The sequence below is a fragment of the Oncorhynchus clarkii genome, unplaced genomic scaffold (genome assembly GCF_045791955.1).
Source record: "Oncorhynchus clarkii lewisi isolate Uvic-CL-2024 unplaced genomic scaffold, UVic_Ocla_1.0 unplaced_contig_1422_pilon_pilon, whole genome shotgun sequence".
In the NCBI taxonomy this organism is placed as follows: Eukaryota; Metazoa; Chordata; class Actinopteri; order Salmoniformes; family Salmonidae; genus Oncorhynchus; species Oncorhynchus clarkii.
The window spans coordinates 74,919-96,896 of NW_027261142.1; the positions used below are offsets into that span (position 1 = coordinate 74,919).

At 43.5% G+C, this 21,978-nt stretch overlaps 1 protein-coding gene across 2 annotated transcripts; it reads right to left on the minus strand.

Moving 5' to 3' along the window:
* Positions 1-1,394: 1,394 nt before the first annotated feature.
* LOC139405213 (kinesin-like protein KIF3C) lies at positions 1,395-18,281 on the minus strand. 2 transcript variants are annotated; one of them, XM_071147643.1, is made up of 8 exons: positions 16,845-18,281; positions 15,183-15,284; positions 12,201-12,323; positions 9,327-9,445; positions 8,446-8,562; positions 1,913-2,021; positions 1,650-1,807; positions 1,395-1,552 (listed from the first exon to the last, which is right to left on the minus strand). In XM_071147643.1, the coding sequence occupies exons 1-8, from the start codon at positions 18,279-18,281 to the stop codon at positions 1,465-1,467; spliced, it is 2,253 nt and encodes a 750-aa protein (XP_071003744.1). In that variant the 3' UTR covers positions 1,395-1,464. The 2 variants fall into 2 exon arrangements, with proteins under 2 accessions (XP_071003744.1, XP_071003743.1); XM_071147642.1 differs by having other exon boundaries at positions 8,440-8,562.
* Positions 18,282-21,978: the final 3,697 nt, after the last annotated feature.

The following is a 21,978-nucleotide window of genomic DNA, read 5'->3' on the forward strand; positions in this document are numbered from 1 at the left end:
CAATGTGATGCTCGCGGAACAATGATGTTTGAAGTAGGCATCAGCATTTCTCTGAGCCAACAAAAGTTTCAGGAGTTCCTCCATCTCACTTTGATCCGGTGTGCGGCAGTCTACCTGTAGGTAGACAGGCCAAAACATCTCGTTTCTTTAGTTCAGTGTTCATAGCCTGTAGATAGACAGGCCAAAACGTCTCGTTTCTTTAGTTCAGTGTTCATAGCCTGTAGGTAGACAGGCCAAAACATCTCGTTTCTTTAGTTCAGTGTTCATAGCCTGTAGATAGACAGGCCAAAACATCTAGTTTCTTTAGTTCAGTGTTCATAGCCTGTAGGTAGACAGGCCAAAACATCTCGTTTCTTTAGTTCAGTGTTCATAGCCTGTAGATAGATAGGCCAAAACATCTCGTTTCTTTAGTTCAGTGTTCATAGCCTGTAGATAGACAGGCCAAAACATCTTGTTTCTTTAGTTCAGTGTTCATAGCCTGTAGGTAGACAGGCCAAAACATCTCGTTTCTTTAGTTCAGTGTTCATAGCCTGTAGATAGACAGGCCAAAACGTCTCGTTTCTTTTGTTCAGTGTTCATAGCCTGTAGGTAGACAGGCCATTATGTCTCGTTTCTTTAGTTCAGTGTTCATAGCCTTTAGATAGACAGGCCAAAACGTCTCGTTTCTTTAGTTCAGTGTTCATAGCCTGTAGGTAGACAGGCCATTATGTCTCGTTTCTTTAGTTCAGTGTTCATAGCCTGTAGGTAGACAGGCCAAAACATCTCGTTTCTTTAGTTCAGTGTTCATAGCCTGTAGGTAGACAGGCCAAAACATCTTGTTTCTTTAGTTCAGTGTTCATAGCCTGTAGATAGACAGGCCAAAACATCTTGTTTCTTTAGTTCAGTGTTCATAGCCTGTAGGTAGACAGGCCAAAACGTCTCGTTTCTTTAGTTCAGTGTTCATAGCCTGTAGGTAGACAGGCCAAAACGTCTCGTTTCTTTAGTTCAGTGTTCATAGCCTGTAGGTAGACAGGCCAAAACGTCTCGTTTCTTTAGTTCAGTGTTCATAGCCTGTAGGTAGACAGGCCATTATGTCTCGTTTCTTTAGTTCAGTGTTCATAGCCTGTAGGGAGGGAAGGAGATGTGTAGAAGTAGGAAGGGAAAGGGAGAGATATGGAAGGGAGAAGGAGAGATATGGAAGGGAGAAGGAGAGATATGGAAGGGAGAAGGAGAGATATGGAGAGGGAGATATGTGGAGAGGGAGAGCCTGTAGGGAGGGAAGGAGATGTGTAGGAAGGGGGAGGGAGAGATATGGAAGGGAGGGAGAGATATGGAAGGGAGAGATGGAAAGGAGATAGGGAGAGAGAAAAATATGGAAGGGAGAGGGTGAGATATGGAGAGGGAGAGATATGGAGAAGGAGAGAGAGAAATATGGAAGGGAGAGAGAGAGATATGGAAGGGATAGGTAGTGAGGTAGGCTGCTCTTCACTGGGCGGCAGTGGGCGTGGCTGTAGAATGGGTTGTCAGGGAAACGGTGGAGGTGGAGGAAGTGATGGCTCGCGGTGTCTGACACCTGGAACAGGAAGAAGATATGACATCACACAGGGATATGACATCACACAAGGACAGGTTAAGAGACACGTGATCTGGCGGAGGTATGTGTGTCTCACCAGGATCGTGACATGCGGACACGTGCAGCTCGCTCCCTGTGGGGAACGTTGTCTGTTGGGTAGGGGCTATAATTAGGCCCCACCTCCGATGGCCTGTGGTCCAATGAGACAGTGGTGGGATGAGTCATGTCCAGCTCCAGGAACATGATGTTCTCAGCCTACACACACACACATAGAGGAGGAAACAAAGCTTTTTTTTAAAGAATTGGGTTACATAACTACAGAGCATATTCACTCTCCCTATCACTCACACACACACTTACCCGGTATCTGGAGTGAGCTCCCATCACTAAGGAGACCTGTGCGTACTGGCTGATTGGTCGTTTGTATCCGACTGCAGAAGCCGGCCTCTTCTTCATCTGGCTGAACTGACTGAGAGAGGGAGAGAGACAGAGAGAAAATAATTTGAAATACTTTATTTAATTCCACATATCACATTAAAGTCTAGAAAGAGTTAAACATTTCAGAGGTCACAAATACAAGGACAGATACAGATACAGAAAGCACCTTGTTCTCCATACAGCTAGACTGACCATACCAGCTGAAACAGAGCAACAGAGCAGTACCTTCTCCATACAGCTAGACTGACCATACCAGCTGAAAATGAGCAGTACCTTCTCCATACAGCTAGACTGACCATAACAGCTGAAACAGAGCAGTACCGTCTCCTCCATACAGCTAGAATGACCATAACAGCTGAAACAGAGCAGTACCTTCTCCATACAGCTAGACTGACCATAACAGCTGAAACAGAGCAGTACCTTCTCCATACAGCTAGACTGACCATAACAGCTGAAACAGAGCAGTACCTTCTCCATACAGCTAGACTGACCATAACAGCTGAAACAGAGCAGTACCTTCTCCATGCAGCTAGACTGACCATAACAGCTGAAACAGAGCAGTACCTTCTCCAAACAGCTAGACTGACCATACCAGCTGAAACAGAGCAGTACCTTCTCCATACAGCTAGACTGACCATACCAGCTGAAACAGAGCAGTACCTTCTCCATACAGCTAGACTGACCATAACAGCTGAAACAGAGCAGTACCTTCTCCATACTCCATACAGCTAGACTGACCATAACAGCTGAAACAGAGCAGTATCTTCTCCATACAGCTAGACTGACCAAAACAGCTGAAACAGAGCAGTATCTTCTCCATACAGCTAGACTGACCAAAACAGCTGAAACAGAGCAGTACCTTCTCCATACAGCTAGACTGACCATACCAGCTGAAACAGAGCAGTACCTTCTCCATACAGCTAGACTGACCATACCAGCTGAAACAGAGCAGTACCTCGCTAGCTGGTTTTGGACAGGCCAGCAATCTGAAGGCCACATACTGGTAGCCTGTGTACCGGTAGCCTGTGTACCGGTAGCCTGTGTACCGGTAGCCTGTGTACCGGTAGCCTGTGGACTGGTAGCCTGTGTACCGGTAGCCTGTGTACCGGTAGCCTGTGTACCGGTAGCCTGTGTACATGGCTGAGATCTATCAGCTTACTCTCATCAAGGTTGAGAAACAGATACACACACACAGACAGACAGATAGACACAGATACACACAGATAGACAGACACAGATTCACATACAGATAGACACAGATACACACATACTACAGATACAGATACAGACACTACAGATACAGACACTACAGATACAGATACAGACACTACAGATACAGACACTACAGATACAGACGATACAGATACAGATACAGACACTACAGATACAGACACTACAGATACAGATACAGACACTACAGATATAGATACTACAGACACTACAGATACAGATACAGACACTACAGATACAGACACTACAGATAGACACTACAGATACAGACACAGATACAGACACAGATACAGACACAGATACAGACACTACAGATACAGACACTACAGACACTACAGATACAGACACTACAGATACAGACACTACAGATACAGACACTACAGATATAGATACAGACAATACAGATACAGCCACTACAGATACAGCCACTACAGATACAGACAGTACAGATACAGACAGTACAGATACAGACAGTACAGATACAGATACAGACACTACAGATATAGATACTACAGATACAGATACAGACACTACAGATATAGATACTACAGACACAACAGATACAGATACAGACACTACAGATACAGACACTACAGGTACAGACACTACAGATACAGTGCCTTGCGAAAGTATTCGGCCCCCTTGAACTTTGCGACCTTTTGCCACATTTCGGGCTTCAAACATAAAGATATAAAACTGTCTTTTTTTGTGAAGAATCAACAACAAGTGGGACACAATCATGAAGTGGAACGACATTTATTGGATATTTCAAACTTTTTTAACAAATCAAAAACTGAAAAATTGGGCGTGCAAAATTATTCAGCCCCTTTACTTTCAGTGCAGCAAACTCTCTCCAGAAGTTCAGTGAGGATCTCTGAATGATCCAATGTTGACCTAAATGACTAATGATGATAAATAAAATCCACCTGTGTGTAATCAAGTCTCCGTATAAATGCACCTGCACTGTGATAGTCTCAGAGGTCCGTTAAAAGCGCAGAGAGCATCATGAAGAACAAGGAACACACCAGGCAGGTCCAAGATACTGTTGTGAAGAAGTTTAAAGCCGGATTTGGATACAAAAAGATTTCCCAAGCTTTAAACATCCCAAGGAGCACTGTGCAAGCGATAATATTGAAATGGAAGGAGTATCAGACCACTGCAAATCTACCAAGACCTGGCCGTCCCTCTAAACTTTCAGCTCATACAAGGAGAAGACTGATCAGAGATGCAGCCAAGAGGCCCATGATCACTCTGGATGAACTGCAGAGATCTACAGCTGAGGTGGGAGACTCTGTCCATAGGACAATAATCAGTCGTATATTGCACAAATCTGGCCTTTATGGAAGAGTGGCAAGAAGAAAGCCATTTCTTAAAGATATCCATAAAAAGTGTTGTTTAAAGTTTGCCACAAGCCACCTGGGAGACACACCAAACATGTGGAAGAAGGTGCTCTGGTCAGATGAAACCAAAATTGAACTTTTTGGCAACAATGCAAAACGTTATGTTTGGCGTAAAAGCAACACAGCTCATCACCCTGAACACACCATCCCCACTGTCAAACATGGTGGTGGCAGCGTCATGGTTTGGGCCTGCTTTTCTTCAGTAGGGACAGGGAAGATGGTTAAAATTGATGGGAAGATGGATGGAGCCAAATACAGGACCATTCTGGAAAAAAACCTGATGGAGTCTGCAAAAGACCTGAGACTGGGACGGAGATTTGTCTTCCAACAAGACAATGATCCAAAACATAAAGCAAAATCTACAATGGAATGGTTCAAAAATAAACATATCCAGGTGTTAGAATGGCCAAGTCAAAGTCCAGACCTGAATCCAATCGAGAATCTGTGGAAAGAACTGAAAACTGCTGTTCACAAATGCTCTCCATCCAACCTCACTGAGCTCGAGCTGTTTTGCAAGGAGGAATGGGAAAAAAAATCAGTCTCTCGATGTGCAAAACTGATAGAGATATACCCCAAGCGACTTACAGCTGTAATCGCAGCAAAAGGTGGCGCTACAAAGTATTAACTTAAGGGGGCTGAATAATTTTGCACGCCCAATTTTTCAGTTTTTGATTTGTTAAAAAAGTTTGAAATATCCAATAAATGTCGTTCCACTTCATGATTGTTTCCCACTTGTTGTTGATTCTTCACAAAAAAATACAGTTTTATATCTTTATGTTTGAAGCCTGAAATGTGGCAAAAGGTCGCAAAGTTCAAGGGGGCCGAATACTTTCGCAAGGCACTGTACAGACAGTACAGATACAGACACTGCAGATACAGACACTACAGATACAGACATTACAGATACAGACACTACAGACACTACAGATACAGACACTACAGATACAGACACTACAGATACTACAGATACAGATACTACAGATACAGACACTACAGATACAGACGATACAGATACTACAGATACAGATACTAAAGATACAGACACTAAAGACACTACAGATACAGATACAGACACTACAGATACAGACACTACAGATACAGACACTACAGATACAGACACTACAGATATAGATACAGACACTACAGGTACAGACGATACAGATACTACAGATACAGATACTACAGATACAGACACTACAGATACAGACGATACAGATACTACAGATACAGATTCTAAAGATAGACACTACAGATACAGATACAGACACTACAGATACAGATACTTCAGATGCAGACACTACAGATACAGATACAGACACTACAGATACAGACACTACAGATACAGACACTACAGATACAGATACAGACACTACAGATACAGACACAGATACAGATAGATACTACAGATACAGACACTACAGATACTGATACAGACACTACAGATACAGATACTTCAGATGCAGACACTACAGATACAGATACAGACACTACAGATACAGATACTACAGATACAGATACTACAGATACAGACACTACAGATACAGATACAGACACTACAGATACAGACACTACAGACACTACAGATACAGACACTACAGATACAGATACTACAGATACAGACACTACAGATACAGACACTACAGATACAGATACAGACACTACAGATACAGACACTACAGACACTACAGATACAGACACTACAGACACAAACACTACAGATACAGATACTAAAGATACAGACACTAAAGACACTACAGATACAGACACTACAGACACTACAGATACAGACACTACAGATACAGACACTACAGATATAGATACAGACACTACAGGTACAGACGATACAGATACTACAGATACAGATACTACAGATATAGATACTAAAGATACAGACACTACAGATACAGACACTACAGATATAGATACTAAAGATACAGACACTACAGATACACTACAGATACAGATACAGACACTACAGATACAGATACTACAGATACACACACAGATACAGATACTACAGATACTATAGATACAGATACTACAGATACAGATACTACAGACACTACAGACACTACAGATACAGATACTAAATATACAGACACTACAGATACAGATACAGACACTACAGATACAGATACTACAGATACACACACAGATACTACAGATACTATAGATACAGATACAGATACTACAGATACAGATACTACAGACACTACAGACACTACAGATAAAGATACTAAAGATACAGACACTACAGATACAGACACTACAGACACTAGAGATACAGATACTAAAGATACAGACACTACAGATACAGACACTACAGATACAGACACTACAGATACAGACACTACAGATACAGACACTACAGGCACTACAGATACAGATACAGACACTAGAGATAGATACTAAATATACAGACACTACAGATACAGACACTACAGATAAAGATACTAAAGATACAGACACTACAGATACAGACACTACAGATACAGACACTACAGATACAGATACTACAGATATAGATACAGATACAGATACTAAATATACAGACACTACAGATACAGATACAGACACTACAGATACAGATACTACAGATACACACACAGATACTACAGATACTATAGATACAGATACAGATACTACAGATACAGATACTACAGATACAGATACTACAGACACTACAGATACAGACACTACATATACAGACACTACAGATACAGACACTACAGATACAGACACTACAGATACAGATACTACAGATAAAGATACTAAAGATACAGACACTACAGATACAGACACTACAGATACAGACACTACAGATACAGACACTACAGATACAGACACTACAGATACAGACACTACAGACACTACAGACAAAGATACTAAAGATACAGACACTACAGATACAGACACTACAGATACAGACACTACAGATAAAGATACTAAAGATACAGACACTACAGATACAGACACTACAGATACAGACACTACAGATACAGATACTACAGATACTACAGATATAGATACAGATACTACAGGTACAGATACAGACACTAGATATACAGATACAGACACTACAGATACAGACACTACAGATACAGATACTACAGATACTACAGGTACAGATACTACAGGTACAGATACTACAGGTACAGATACATATACTAAAGATACAAACACTACAGACACTACAGATACAGACACTACAGATACATATACTAAAGATACAGATACTACAGATACAGACACTACAGATACAGACACTACAGATACAGACACTACAGATACAGACACTACAGATACAGACACTACAGATACAGACACTACAGATACAGACACTACAGATGCAGACACTACAGATACAGACACTACAGATACAGACACTACAGATACAGACACTACAGATACAGATGCAGACACTACAGACACTACAGATACAGACACTACAGACACTACAGATACAGACACTACAGATACAGACACTACAGATACAGATAGAGACACTACAGATACAGACACTAAAGATACAGACACTACAGATACAGACACTACAGATAGACACTACAGACACAGACACTACAGATACAGATAGAGACACTACATATACAGATACAGACACTACAGATACAGACACTACAGATACAGACACTACAGATACAGACACTACAGATACAGATACAGACACTACAGATACAGACACTACAGATACAGATTCAGACACTACAGATACAGATACAGACACTACAGATACAGACACTACAGATTCAGACACTACAGATACAGATACTAAAGATACAGATACAGACACACACCCACCCTGACCTCTCTGCAGGGACGAGGGGTGTGAACTTCCACTGGTCCTCCTCAGGGTCAAAGGTCAGTCTGTTCATGATCTTATTCTTCTCCTCCGGAGGAATGAAGTTCTCTATGATCAGATACCTACACACACACACACACACATTAATACACACACACACACACACATTAATACACACACACACACATTAATACACACACACACACATTAATACACACACACACACACACATTAATACACACACACACACATTAATACACACACACACACACACACATTAATACACACACACACACACACACACATTAATACACACTTACACACACAAACACACACACATGAATACACACACACACACAAATTAATACACACACACACACAAACACATTAATACACACACACACACATTAATACACACACACACACACACACACATTAATACACACACTCACGCATTAATACACACACACACACACACACACACACACATTAATACACACACACACACATTAATATACACACACATACATTAATATACACACACATTAATACACACACATTAATACACACACACATTAATACACACACACACACACACACATTAATACACACACACACACACATTAATACACACACACATTAATATACACACATACACAAGCACACACACGCACGCACACACATTAATACACACACACACACACACACGAAAGATAATATAATATACTGAATATGTGGCTCAATTGCTGACTGTACTCACATCATGTGTGTGTGTGTGTGTGTGTGTGTGTGTGTGTGTGTGTGTGTGTGTGTATTAATGCGCATGTGTGTGTATGTATATTAATGTGTGTGTGTGTGTGTGTGTGTGTGTGTGTGTTGTACTTACTTGAACTTGAGTTCTCTGGTGAGTTGGTTCTGCGTCTGCTCCAGCTCCTGTCGACTCCTGACGTGCTCATCATTAACATCCTGGATCTCAGCCTTCACACACTGTAGCTTAGCATAGAGCTACAACCAGTAGAACAGACACACTGCAGCTTAGCATAGAGCTACAACCAGTAGAACAGACACACTGCAGCTTAACATCGAGCTACAACCAGTAGAACAGACATACTGCAGCTTATCATAGAGCTACAACCAGTAGAACAGACATACTGCAGCTTATCATAGAGCTACAACCAGTAGAACAGTCATACTGCAGCTTAGCATAGAGCTACAACACAGTAGAACAGACACACTGCAGCTTAGCATAGAGCTACAACACAGTAGATCTCTGTCCATTCCCCCAGCAGTCTCCCACCCTCTCATTGGTCCAGTAGAGAGGTCGTAGGTCATCATGCGGTGTCGGAACACGGGCCAGGTTAGCGTAAGGGTTCATGGATTAATGTTTATTTCAAGTTCAGTAGTCATGTGACCTGCAGTCAGGATGTGTGATGTCATATCTTGGATGTGAGTACCTTTAACCAGCATGCTAACAGCTAACTGATGTTATCCCACAGAGATGGATAGTCCTTTAGCGGCCAAAAGCCAGTTTTAGCATGGGCAGCACCATTGAGGACTTTCACCATTTTGAAGTAGTCAACTGGGTGGAACTTTCTATGGGTTAAGGAAGGATCACATGAATCCGTCATGGTATGATCAGCCAATGAATTCAACTCCCGTGTGGAGCAGCGGTCTAAGGCACTGCATTGCAGTGTGGCCTGGGGTTTGATCCAAGGCTGTGTCACAACCGGTCGTGACCGGGAGTCCCATAGGGCGGCACACAATTGGCCCAGTGTTGTCCGGGTTTGGGGAGGGTTTGGCCGGCGGGGCTTTACTTGGCTATTCTAAGGTATCTTAGTCACTTAATAATGTTAACATATCTTGCATTACTCATCTCATATGTATATACTGTATTTTATACTATTCTACTGTATCTTAGTCCGTTCCGCTCTGACATCGCTCGTCTATACATACAGTTGAAGTCGGAAGTTTACATACACCTTAGCCAAATACATTTCACAATTCCTGACATTTAATCCTAGTAACAATTCCCTGACTTAGATCAGTTAGGATCACCACTTTATTTTAAGAATGTGAAATGTCAGAATAATAGTAGAGATAATGATTTATTTAAGCTTTTATTTCTTTCATCACATTCCCGGTGGGTCAGAAGTATTTGGTAGCATTGCCTTTAAATTGTTTAACTTGGATCAGTGTCAGGTAGCCTTCCACAAGCTTCCCACAATAAGTTGGGTGAATTTTGGCCCATTCCTCCTGACAGAGCTGGTGTAACTGAGTCAGGTTTGTAGGCCTCACACACGCTTTTTCAGTTCTGCCCACAAATGTTCTATAGGATTGAGGTCAGGGCTTTGTGATGGCCACTCCAATACCTTGACTTTGTTGTCCTTAAGCCATTTTGCCACAACTTTGGAAGTATGCTTGGGGTCATTGTCCATTTGGAAGACCCATTTGCGACCAAGCTTTAACTTCCTGACTGATGTCTTGAGATGTTGCTTCAATATATCCACATAATTTTCCTGCTCATGATGCCATCTATTTTGTGAAACGCACCAGTCCCTCCTGCAGCAAAGCACCCCCACAACATGATGCTGATACCCCCGAGCTTCACGATTGGGATGGTGTTCTTCGGCTTGCAAGCCTCCCCCTTTTCCCTCCAAACATAACGATCATCATTATGGCCAAACAGTTCAATTTTTGTTTCATCAGACCAGAGGACATTTCTCCAAAAAGTACAATCTTTGTCCCATGTGCAGTTGCAAACCGTAGTCTGGCTTTTTTATGGCGGTTTTGGAGCAGTGGCTTCTTCCTTGCTGAGCGGCCTTTCAGATTATGTCGATACAGGACTCGTTTTACTGTGGATATAGATACTTTTGTACCGGTTTCCTCCAGCATCTTCACAAGGTCCTTTGCTGTTGTTCTGGGATTGATTTGCACTTTTCGCACCAAAGTACGTTCATCTCTAGGAGACAGAACGCGTCTCCATCCTGAGCGGTATGACGGTGCGTGGTCCCACGGTGTTTATACAATTATTTTTCTGAGATCTTGGCTGATTTCTGTTGATTTTCCCATGATGTCAAGCAAAGAGGCACTAAATTTGAAGGTAGGCCTTTAAAAACATCCACAGGTACACCTCCAATTGACTCAAATGATGTCAATTAGCCTATTCAAAGCTTCTAAAGCCATGACATCATTTTCTAGAATTTTCCAAGCTGTTTAAAGGCACAGTGAACTTAGTGTATGTAAACTTCTGACCCACTGGAATTGTGATACAGTGAATTATAAGTGAAATAATCTGTCTGTAAACAAATGTTTGGAAAAATGACTTGTGTCATGTACAAAGTAGATGTCCTAAACAGACTTGCCAAAACTATAGTTTGTTAACAAGAAATGTATGGAGTGGTTGAAAAACAGGTTTATGACAACAAGTGTATGTAAACTTCCAACTTCAACTGTATGTAGTCTTAATTCATTCCTACTTAGATTTGGGTGTATTGGGTATATGTTTTGTAATTTGTTAGATATCACTTGTTAGATATTACTGCGCTGTCGGAGCTATAAGTACTTCGCTACAACCTCAATAACACCTGCTAATCACGTAAGTGACCAATAACATTTGATGTTGATTAGTGACGTGCACATGGGTGCGTGTGATGTGTGTGTATATCACTTTCCTTTGCTTTTATTGAGACACTTCAACAACTATACAGTTAATGAGAAACAATACCTTTAAGTGTGTCTCATCTTCGTGTGTGTGTTTTACCTTTTTTAGTTTCTTGGTCTTGGCCTCCACTTCCTGTTGCAGGGAGGAGAATGTTTCTTTGAGTTCTAGAGTCTCTTCATCCTGAACCATCACCTGCTGCTCAATCTCCCTCTCTCTACGACTCTACAATACAAACACAACTTTATTAACACTACAATACAAACACAACTTTATTAACACTACAATACAAACATTATGTCATTCTCTCTAGAACTGTAGACCATAAACATAATATGTAATAACATGTCTGTAAAGAGAATTGCAGTGGTACCGAACCCTGCGTGACGCCTCCACACAGCAGTGGTACCAGCACTAAACCCTGGGTGACACATGTAGGTATTACAGACTCAGTCAGGGAGAGGTTGAAAATGTCAGTGAAGAGATTTTCCAGTTGGTCTGTGCATGCTCTGAGTGCACGTCCTGGTAATCTATCTGGCCTTGTGAATGTTGACCTGTTTAAAGGTCTTGCTCACATTGGCTACGGAGAGCGTGATCACACAGTCGTCCGGAACAGCTGGTGCACTCATGCATGCTTCAGTGTTGCTTGCCGCGAAGCGAAGGCATTTAGCTCATCTGGTAGGCTCGTATCGCGGTGCAGCTCGCGTCTGGGTTTCCCTTCATAGTCCGTAATAGTTTTCAAGCCCTGCCACATCCGACGAGCGTCAGAGCTGATGAAGTAGGATTCAATCTTAGTCCTGTATTGACACATTGCATGTTTGATGGTTCATCTGAGGGCATAGCGGTATTTTTTATAAGCGTCCGGATTAGTGTCCCGCTGTTTGAAAGCGGCAGCTCTAGCCTTTAGCTCGGTGTGGATGTTGTCTGTAATTCATGGCTTCTGGTTGGGAAATGTACGTGGGGTCACTGTGGGGACGTCGTCATCGATGTACTAAGTGATTAAGCTAATGCCTGAGGTGCTGTACTCCTCAATGCCATTGGATGAATCCCAGAACATATTCCAGTCTGTGATAGCAAAACAGTCCTGTAGCTTAGCATCCGCTTCATCTGACCACTTCTGTATTGATTATTATTGATATTAGCGAGTCACTGGTACTTTCTGCTTTAGTTTTTGAATTATATTTCCCAAATGGAGGGCAAGGGAGCTTTGTATGAGTCTCTGTGTAGAGTAAAGGTGGTCTAGAGTTTATTTCCTCTGGTTGCACATGACATGCTGGTAGAAATGAGGTCAAACGGATTTAAGTTTGCCTGCATTAAAGTCCCCGGCCACTAGGAGTGCCGCCTCTGGATGAAACCTGCTGCTGGCAGGAACTAATGGGGATCCATAATAAACCCCAGGAAGAGTAGCTGCTGCCTTGGCAGGAACTAATGGGGATCCATAATAAACCCCAGGAAGAGTAGCTGCTGCCTTGGCAGGAACTAATGGGGATCCATAATGAACCCCAGGAAGAGTAGCTGATGCCTGGGCAGGAACTAACGGGGATCCATAATAAACCCCAGGAAGAGTAGCTGCTGCCTTGACAGGAACTAATGGGGACCCATAATAAACCCCAGGAAGAGTAGCTGCTGCCTTGACAGGAACTAATGAGGATCCATAATAAACCCCAGGAAGAGTAGCTGCTGCCTTGGCAGGAACTAATGGGGATCCATAATAAACCCCAGGAAGAGTAGCTGCTGCCTTGGCAGGAACTAATGGGGATCCATAATAAACCCCAGGAAGAGTAGCTGCTGCCTTGACAGGAACTAATGGGGATCCATAATAAACCCCAGGAAGAGTAGCTGCTGCCTTGACAGGAACTAATGGGGATCCATAATAAACCCCAGGAAGAGTAGCTGCTGCCTTGGCAAGAACTAATGGGGATCCATAATAAACCCCAGGAAGAGTAGCTGCTGCCTTGGCAGGAACTAATGGGGATCCATAATAAACCCCAGGAAGAGTAGCTGCTGCCTTGGTAGGAACTAATGGGGATCCATAATAAACCCCAGGAAGAGTAGCTGCTGCCTTGGCAGGAACTAATGGGGATCCATAATAAACCCCAGGAAGAGTAGCTGCTGCCTTGGCAGGAACTAATGGGGATCCATAATAAACCCCAGGAAGAGGAGCTGCTGCCTTGGTAGGAACTAATGGGGATCCATAATAAACCCCAGGAAGAGTAGCTGCTGCCTTGGCAGGAACTAATGGGGATCCATAATAAACCCCAGGAAGAGTAGCTGCTGCCTTGGTAGGAACTAATGGGGATCCATAATAAACCCCAGGAAGAGTAGCTGCTGCCTTGGCAGGAACTAATGGGGATCTATAAGGAACCCCTGGAAGAGTAGCTGCTGCCTTGGCAGGAACTAATGGGGATCCATAATAAACCCCAGGAAGAGTAGCTGCTGCCTTGGCAGGAACTAAAGGGGATCCATAATGAACCCCAGGAAGTGTAGCTGCTGCCTTGGCAGGAACTAATGGGGATCTGCAATAAACCACAGGAAGAGTAGCTGCTGCCTTGGCAGAAACTAATGGGGATCCATAATAAACCCCAGGAGGAGTAGCTGCTGCATTGGCAGGAACTAATGGGGATCCATAATAAACCCCAGGAAGAGTAGCTGCTGCCTTGGCAGGAACTAATGGGGATCCATAATAAACCCCAGGAAGAGTAGCTGCTGCCTTGGCAAGAACTAATAGGGATCCATAATAAACCACAGGAAGAGTAGCTGCTGCCTTGACAGGAACTAATGGGGATCCATAATAAACCCAGGAAGAGTAGCTGCTGCCTTGGCAGGAACTAATGGGGATCCATAATAAACCCCAGGAAGAGTAGCTAATACATACAAATAGACAGAGAAGATAAGGTTGACAAACCAGAAGAATAAAAAAAACAACAACACAAATTGTCCTTTAAGGCAATTATTTGTGTTTGTGTGTGTGTGTGTATATTAATGTGTGTATATTAATGTGTGTGTGTGTATGTGTGTATATTAATGTGTGTGTGTGTGTGTGTGTGTGTGTGTGTGTGTATATTAATGTGTGTGTGTATGTACCTGCTCAGCGATCTCTTGTCTGCGTATCTCCAGGGTCTTCTGCTGTTCGTTGGTGTGATCCATGATGTTCTTCCCTCCAACCAGCAGCTTGCTCTCCATCGCCTAGCAACCACAACACACACACACACACACCATCAGCTTCCGACACACACACACGCACACACACACAGATACTGCACAGAGCAGTTGTTATGAAAGGGGATGGTACTGGAAAACGTGGCAGTCTTTACTGAAACGCTCTTTGTTTTGTGTTGCAATTTATATGTGTGTGTGTGTGTGTGTGTGTGTTCCAGTTTCCTTAGTTCATTCCTGAGAGTGAGAGGAAAAAAGAGAGAGGGAGGGAAAAGAGAGAGGGAGGGAACGTGAGCGAGAGGAAGGGAACGTGAGAGAGAGGGAGGGAACGTGAGAGAGAGGGAGGGAACGTGAGAGAGAGGGAGGGAACGTGAGAGAGAGGGAGGGAACGTGAGAGAGAGGGAGGGAAAGTGAGAGAGGGAGGGAACGTGAGAGAGAGGGATGTAAAAGAGAGAAATAGAGGGAAAAGAGAGAGGGAGGGAAAGAGAGCTAGAGGGTAAAGAGAGAGGGAGGTAAAAGAGAGAGAGGGAGGTAAAAGAGAGAGAGGGAGGGAAAGAGAGAGGGAGGGGATGAGAGAAAGAGGGAAAGAGAGAAGGAGGGGAAGAGAGAGAGAGGGAAGGAGGGAAAGAGAGAGGGAGGGGATGGAGAGAAGGAGGGAAAGAGAGCGGGAGGGGAAGAGAGAGGGAGGGGGTTAAGGGTTATACCTACCCAGACAGGTTAAGGGTTATACCTATCCAGACAAGTTAAGGGTTATACCTATCCAGGCAGGTTAAGGGTTTAGGGTTATACCTATCCAGGCAGGTTAAGGGTTATACCTATCCAGGCAGGTTAAGGGTTATACCTATCCAGACAGGTTAAGGGTTATACCTACCCAGACAGGTTAAGGGTTAAGGGTTATACCTATCCAGACAGGTTAAGGGTTATACCTATCCAGACAGGTTAAGGGTTTAGGGTTATACCTATCCAGACAGGTTAAGGGTTATATCTATCCAGACAGGTTAAGGGTTATACCTATCCAGACAGGTTAAGGGTTATACCTATCCAGACAGGTTAAGGGTTATACCTATCCAGGCTGGTTAAGGGTTATACCTATCCAGACAGGTTAGGTGTCTGGATAGACTGTAAACTCTCCTTCCAGACTCACATTAACTGGGTTGCTTCTGATGGGGGTTCTGGTTCTGAAGTATAAAAATAGCAGATCCGTACCACATTGGGTGAGGCGGGATGCAGGAGAGTATATTCAGTCCATAGATGGAAATTGGGATTAAAATATATATGATATATATATGGGGAAAAAACGAGGAAAACAATTACTGACACGGGACACGCCATCTTGGATCTAATTAGGGTTAGGTTCAGAACAAAGACTGTGTAGTAATTAGGGTTAGGTTCAGAACAAAGACTGTGTAGTAATTAGGTTCAGAACAAACAGTGTAGTAATTGGGGTGTAGTGGGGAGTGTTGAAGTGACCTAATCTCCAGATCATCAGATTAACCACCAGCCTTAAATCTGACACACTGGGATTACGCTGACACAACACCGTGTGTGTGTGTGTGCGTGCGTGCGTGCGTGTGTGCGTGTGTACAGTACCTTGTACTTGGCAGTAAGCTGCTCGGTGGCGTCCCACTCCTTCTTCAGATCTCCCATCATCCTCTCCTTCTCTCCCAAAAGCCTCTGCTTCTCCTCAGCCAATAGTGATCCGTCTTCTCTGATGGCCTCCTTCTCCTCTTCCAGCCTCCCCTCCTGCAGCGTCCTCTCCTTCTCCACCTCCTCTTCTCCCTCCTCATCCCCTTCTCTGTCCCAGCCCTCCTCCCCTTCCTCCTTCCTGTGTTTGCCCCTCCCTTCCCTGTGGCTGAGCTGTGCGCGGAGCCATGCGATCTCCTTCTGGAACTCTCTGAGCAGGGCGTCTTTAGGGTCTTCGTTAACTCTTGGCTGGTTCTGGATGTTTTTAGCTCTGTTAGCGTAGCGGAGCGTCGTGAGGGTCTCCTCGTAGTGTTGGGGGGCGGGACCTAGTGTAGCCACCATCACCGTCTTGGCGTTGCCCCCCAGGGAGTCCTGTAATAACCGTGTCAATTTGGAGTCTCGGTACGGAACGTGGCCGCTACGCCCGTCTGCCAGGGCTGAGATCACGTTGCCTAGCGCCGACAGAGACAGGTTGATCTTGGCAGCTTCTTTCAGGCGTTCTCCGTGGACGCCCGTCTTGGCCTGCCGCTCGCTGCCCGCCAGGTCAACCAGGTTGAGCCGGCCAACCCTGATGTGCTGCCGTCCATCTGGCCCCGGCAGGGAACACTCCACCGTGATGAGGAACAGGGTGTGGGAACGGGAAGAGTGTTCGTTCATGTCTGTCGCTCCCACCGAGCGCACCTGGTTCCCTAAGTTCATCAGCTCCTGTATCTCCTTCACGCTCTTACACACACACGACGTCAGGTCACGCACATACACCCCGCTCTCCGGGCTCTCTCTCAGCTCCAGGGTGCGGGGGGTGTGAGTGTGCACGTTGGGGACATGAGGTGCGTGCATGTTGGGATCCAATAGATCCCTGATCTCCTCTCGGTAGATCTCCAGGTAAGAGGCTCTGACCAGGTACTGGCGGTCGGCGGAGGAGCGGGAGATCTGGGTGAAGACGTGTTCGAAGGCGTTGGGGATGACGCCCCGCCTCTCTGGCTCTAGCCACACACCCTGCATGGTGTAGGTCTTCCCGGTACCCGTTTGGCCGTAGGCGAAGATGGTTCCGTTAAACCCGTCTAGGACGGAATCGATCAGCGGCCGCACCGTCTCATCATAAAGATCACGCTGTTTAGACGAGGGGTCGTACACAGAGTCGAACGTAAACGTCTTACGCGGCTCGCCGGGCGGACCGTGAGGGTTCCATAAGACCACCTGACCCAGACGCATGTCCATTTCTACGATCCCGCCCACTCCTCCCGATGTCCGGGTAACACCAGCCGCTGCCGCCTCCTCTTTCCGGTTTAACGGGCGACAGCGGATTACTACCTTCACCGTCTCACTACTCTTCACCTTAGACATCAGGACTATGAGTTAATATCTATTACTGTCAGGACTATGAGTTATTATCTATTACTGTCAGGACTATGAGTTATTATCTACTACTGTCAGGACTATGAGTTATTATCTACTACTGTCAGGACTATGAGTTATTATCTACTACTGTCAGGACTATGAGTTATTATCTACTATTGTCAGGACTATGAGTTATTATCTATTACTGTCTGGACTATGAGTTATTATCTACTACTGTCAGGACTATGAGTTATTATCTACTACTGTCAGGACTATGAGTTATTATCTACTACTGTCAGGACTATGAGTTATTATCTACTACTGTCAGGACTATGAGTTATTATCTACTACTGTCAGGACTATGAGTTATTATCTACTACTGTCAGGACTATGAGTTATTATCTATTACTGTCAGGACTATGAGTTCTTATCTACTACTGTCAGGACTATGAGTTATTATCTACTACTGTCAGGACTATGAGTTATTATCTACTACTGTCAGGACTATGAGTTATTATCTACTACTGTCAGGACTATGAGTTATTATCTACTACTGTCAGGACTATGAGTTATTATCTACTACTGTCAGGACTATGAGTTATTATCTACTACTGTCAGGACTATGAGTTATTATCTACTACTGTCAGGACTATGAGTTATTATCTATTACTGTCAGGACTATGAGTTATTATCTACTACTGTCAGGACTATGAGTTATTATCTATTACTGTCAGGACTATGAGTTATTATCTACTACTGTCAGGACTATGAGTTATTATCTACTACTGTCAGGACCATGAGTTATTATCTACTACTGTCAGGACTATGAGTTATTATCTACTACTGTCAGGACTATGAGTTATTATCTATTACTGTCAGGACTATGAGTTATTATCTACTACTGTCAGGACTATGAGTTATTATCTACTACTGTCAGGACTATGAGTTATTATCTATTACTGTCAGGACTATGAGTTATTATCTATTACTGTCAGGACTATGAGTTATTATCTACTACTGTCTGGACTATGGGTTATTATCTACTACTGTCAGGACTATGAGTTATTATCTATTACTGTCTGGACTATGAGTTATTATCTACTACTGTCAGGACTATGAGTTATTATCTATTACTGTCTGGACTATGAGTTATTATCTACTACTGTCAGGACTATGAGTTATTATCTACTACTGTCAGGACTATGAGTTATTATCTATTACTGTCAGGACTATGAGTTCTTATCTATTACTGTCAGGACTATGAGTTATTATCTACTACTGTCAGGACTATGAGTTATTATCTATTACTGTCAGGACTATGAGTTCTTATCTATTACTATATTAATATCTACAATTATGTCATATATCTTTCTCCTTACTGGATTATGTTTCCTTTGTATTGATCAGGTATTGATCTGACCGGGATAACTGATCTGTTATTGTATCAGTGGGTAGCTAGCTATGTCTTCTGGTACTGCCGTCAACAGAATGGTGCCAATTGGTACAAATTAAACAAATTCACAGGCCTCGAGCAGTTACTATGTTATTATCATATTATTACTAATTAACTGACTGGTTATTTCTGTAGTCCAACAGTAAAATGACGTAATCCACCATTAGTCATGCTACAGTAATTCAGTCTAACCCTAACCCTATATGACTACAGTAATTCAGTCTAACCCTAACCCTATATGACTACAGTAATTCAGTCTAACCCTAACCCTATATGACTACAGTAATTCAGTCTAACCCTAACCCTATATGACTACAGTAATTCAGTCTAACCCTAACCCTATATGACTACAGTAATTCAGTCTAACCCTAACCCTATATGACTACAGTAATTCAGTCTAACCCTAACCCTATATGACTACAGTAATTCAGTCTAACCCTAACCCTATATGACTACAGTAACGGGCAGGCTATAATGTTACAACAGACCTTATTCAAGTCCTTCCTTGTTACAGACCTAGTGGGGTAAATTAACCTGTATACCAAAAAGGCCTAACCTTAATTTAGCCTGTTTACATTAGCCGGTTAATTAATCATATTAGTAATATTAATAATCATAACCTGTCGCTGGTCTCTCAGTTAAAACACATTTATTTATGTATTTTCTCAAATTCTCTCTGTCTGTTTTCAACTAGAATCTCTCTGGCATCCAGGCCTTCTCATATCGATTATTATATGATATTTCTTACTCTCATTTTTAATCCAATCCATCCGTGGGTTTCTCACCGGCAACAGTAATGATTTAATCCACAGAATGGATCGCGTTAACCGGTGGTATTAGCTCCGTAATCAGCATAGTTGACGCTCAGTACAGAGATAAATAGCCTAATCACGAGCTCTCACCGCGCCTGGGTGAAGGTTCCGTTGCCGGTGCATTCTGTCAGTCGGTAGGGGGTTCAATCCGTAACAAAGCAAGCTCCGCCTTCACACGTCCCGGTAAATCAAAACACTCTTCAACGGTTTTACCATAATCCTTGTTCCTCATGTCTGGAGATGCAGAGCGGAGATACTATGTGTGCTACTGAGAGCTAGCTCTGGGATGGACGAGAGCACTCGCACACACACACACACACACACATACCAACACACACACTAATTACCTCGTTCGACCACACCCCACATCACTGCAGAAGGCAACAAGGGGACCATGGGAAATTGAGTTCTACACTATAATAGTCTGTTAACATTATTATCATAGATCCATGTTACACCCATTCATGTAAAGATCAATAATAAGACACATTCTTCTCCAATACCCTATTGTACAGTAGCTAAACCCCACCCCTCTAATATACCCTATTGTACAGTAGCTAAGCCCCACCAATACCCTATTGTACAGTAGCTAAGCCCCACCCCTGTAATACCCTATTGTACAGTAGCTAAACCCCACCCCTCTAATATACCCTATTGTACAGTAGCTAAGCCCCACCCCTCTAATATACCCTATTGTACAGTAGCTAAACCCCACCCCTCTAATATACCCTATTGTACAGTAGCTAAGCCCCACCCCTCTAAAACCCTATTGTACAGTAGCTAAGCTCCACCCCTCCCACTCCTCCAAAGATCCAAAATAACTATACTGAACAAAAATATGAAGTCAACATGTAAAGTTTTGTTCCCATGTTTAATGAGCAGAAAATAAAGATCCCAGAAGTGTTTCATACACTCAAAAAGCTGATCTCTCTCAAATATTGTGCAAAAATGTGTTTACATCCCTATTAGTGAGCATGTTTCCTTTGCCAAGGTAATCCATCCACCTGACAGGTGTAGCATATCAACAAGCTGATTTGGTATTTTATTAGGATCCCAATTGTCACGAGGCGCACTGTAGGCCTGGTGCCGGTATTGGTGGTACTGAGCCGAGGACACGCACCTCAGGGCGAGTGCGGGGAGGAGGAACAGGGCGTACTGGACTGCCGAGGCGCACTCTAGGCCTGGTGCATGCACGCACCTCAGGGTGAGTGCGAGTAGCTGGAATATAGCGCACTGGGCTAGAAATGCGCACTGGAGACACCGTGCGCATCTCTGCATAACACGGTGCCTGACCAGTAACACGCTCCCTACGGTAAGCACGAGGAGTTGGCTCAGGTCTCCTACCTGATTTAGCCAATCTCCTCGTGTGCCCCCCCCATTTTTTTTTATTGGGGCTGCCTCTCGGGCTTCCGTGCTAGCCTCCATTTTCCTGTATCCC

Excerpts from the sequence above, each read along its gene's own strand:
- LOC139405213 (XM_071147642.1), bottom strand. The coding sequence starts at position 18,281 with ATGTCTAAGGTGAAGAGTAGTGAGACGGTGAAGGTAGTAATCCGCTGT. Across the intron at positions 1,808-1,912 it reads GAGCTCACTCCAGATACCGG|GCTGAGAACATCATGTTCCT; the intron begins GTAAGTGTGTGT and ends GTGTGTGTGTAG. Across the intron at positions 1,553-1,649 it reads GTCCGCATGTCACGATCCTG|GTGTCAGACACCGCGAGCCA; the intron begins GTGAGACACACA and ends TTCCTGTTCCAG.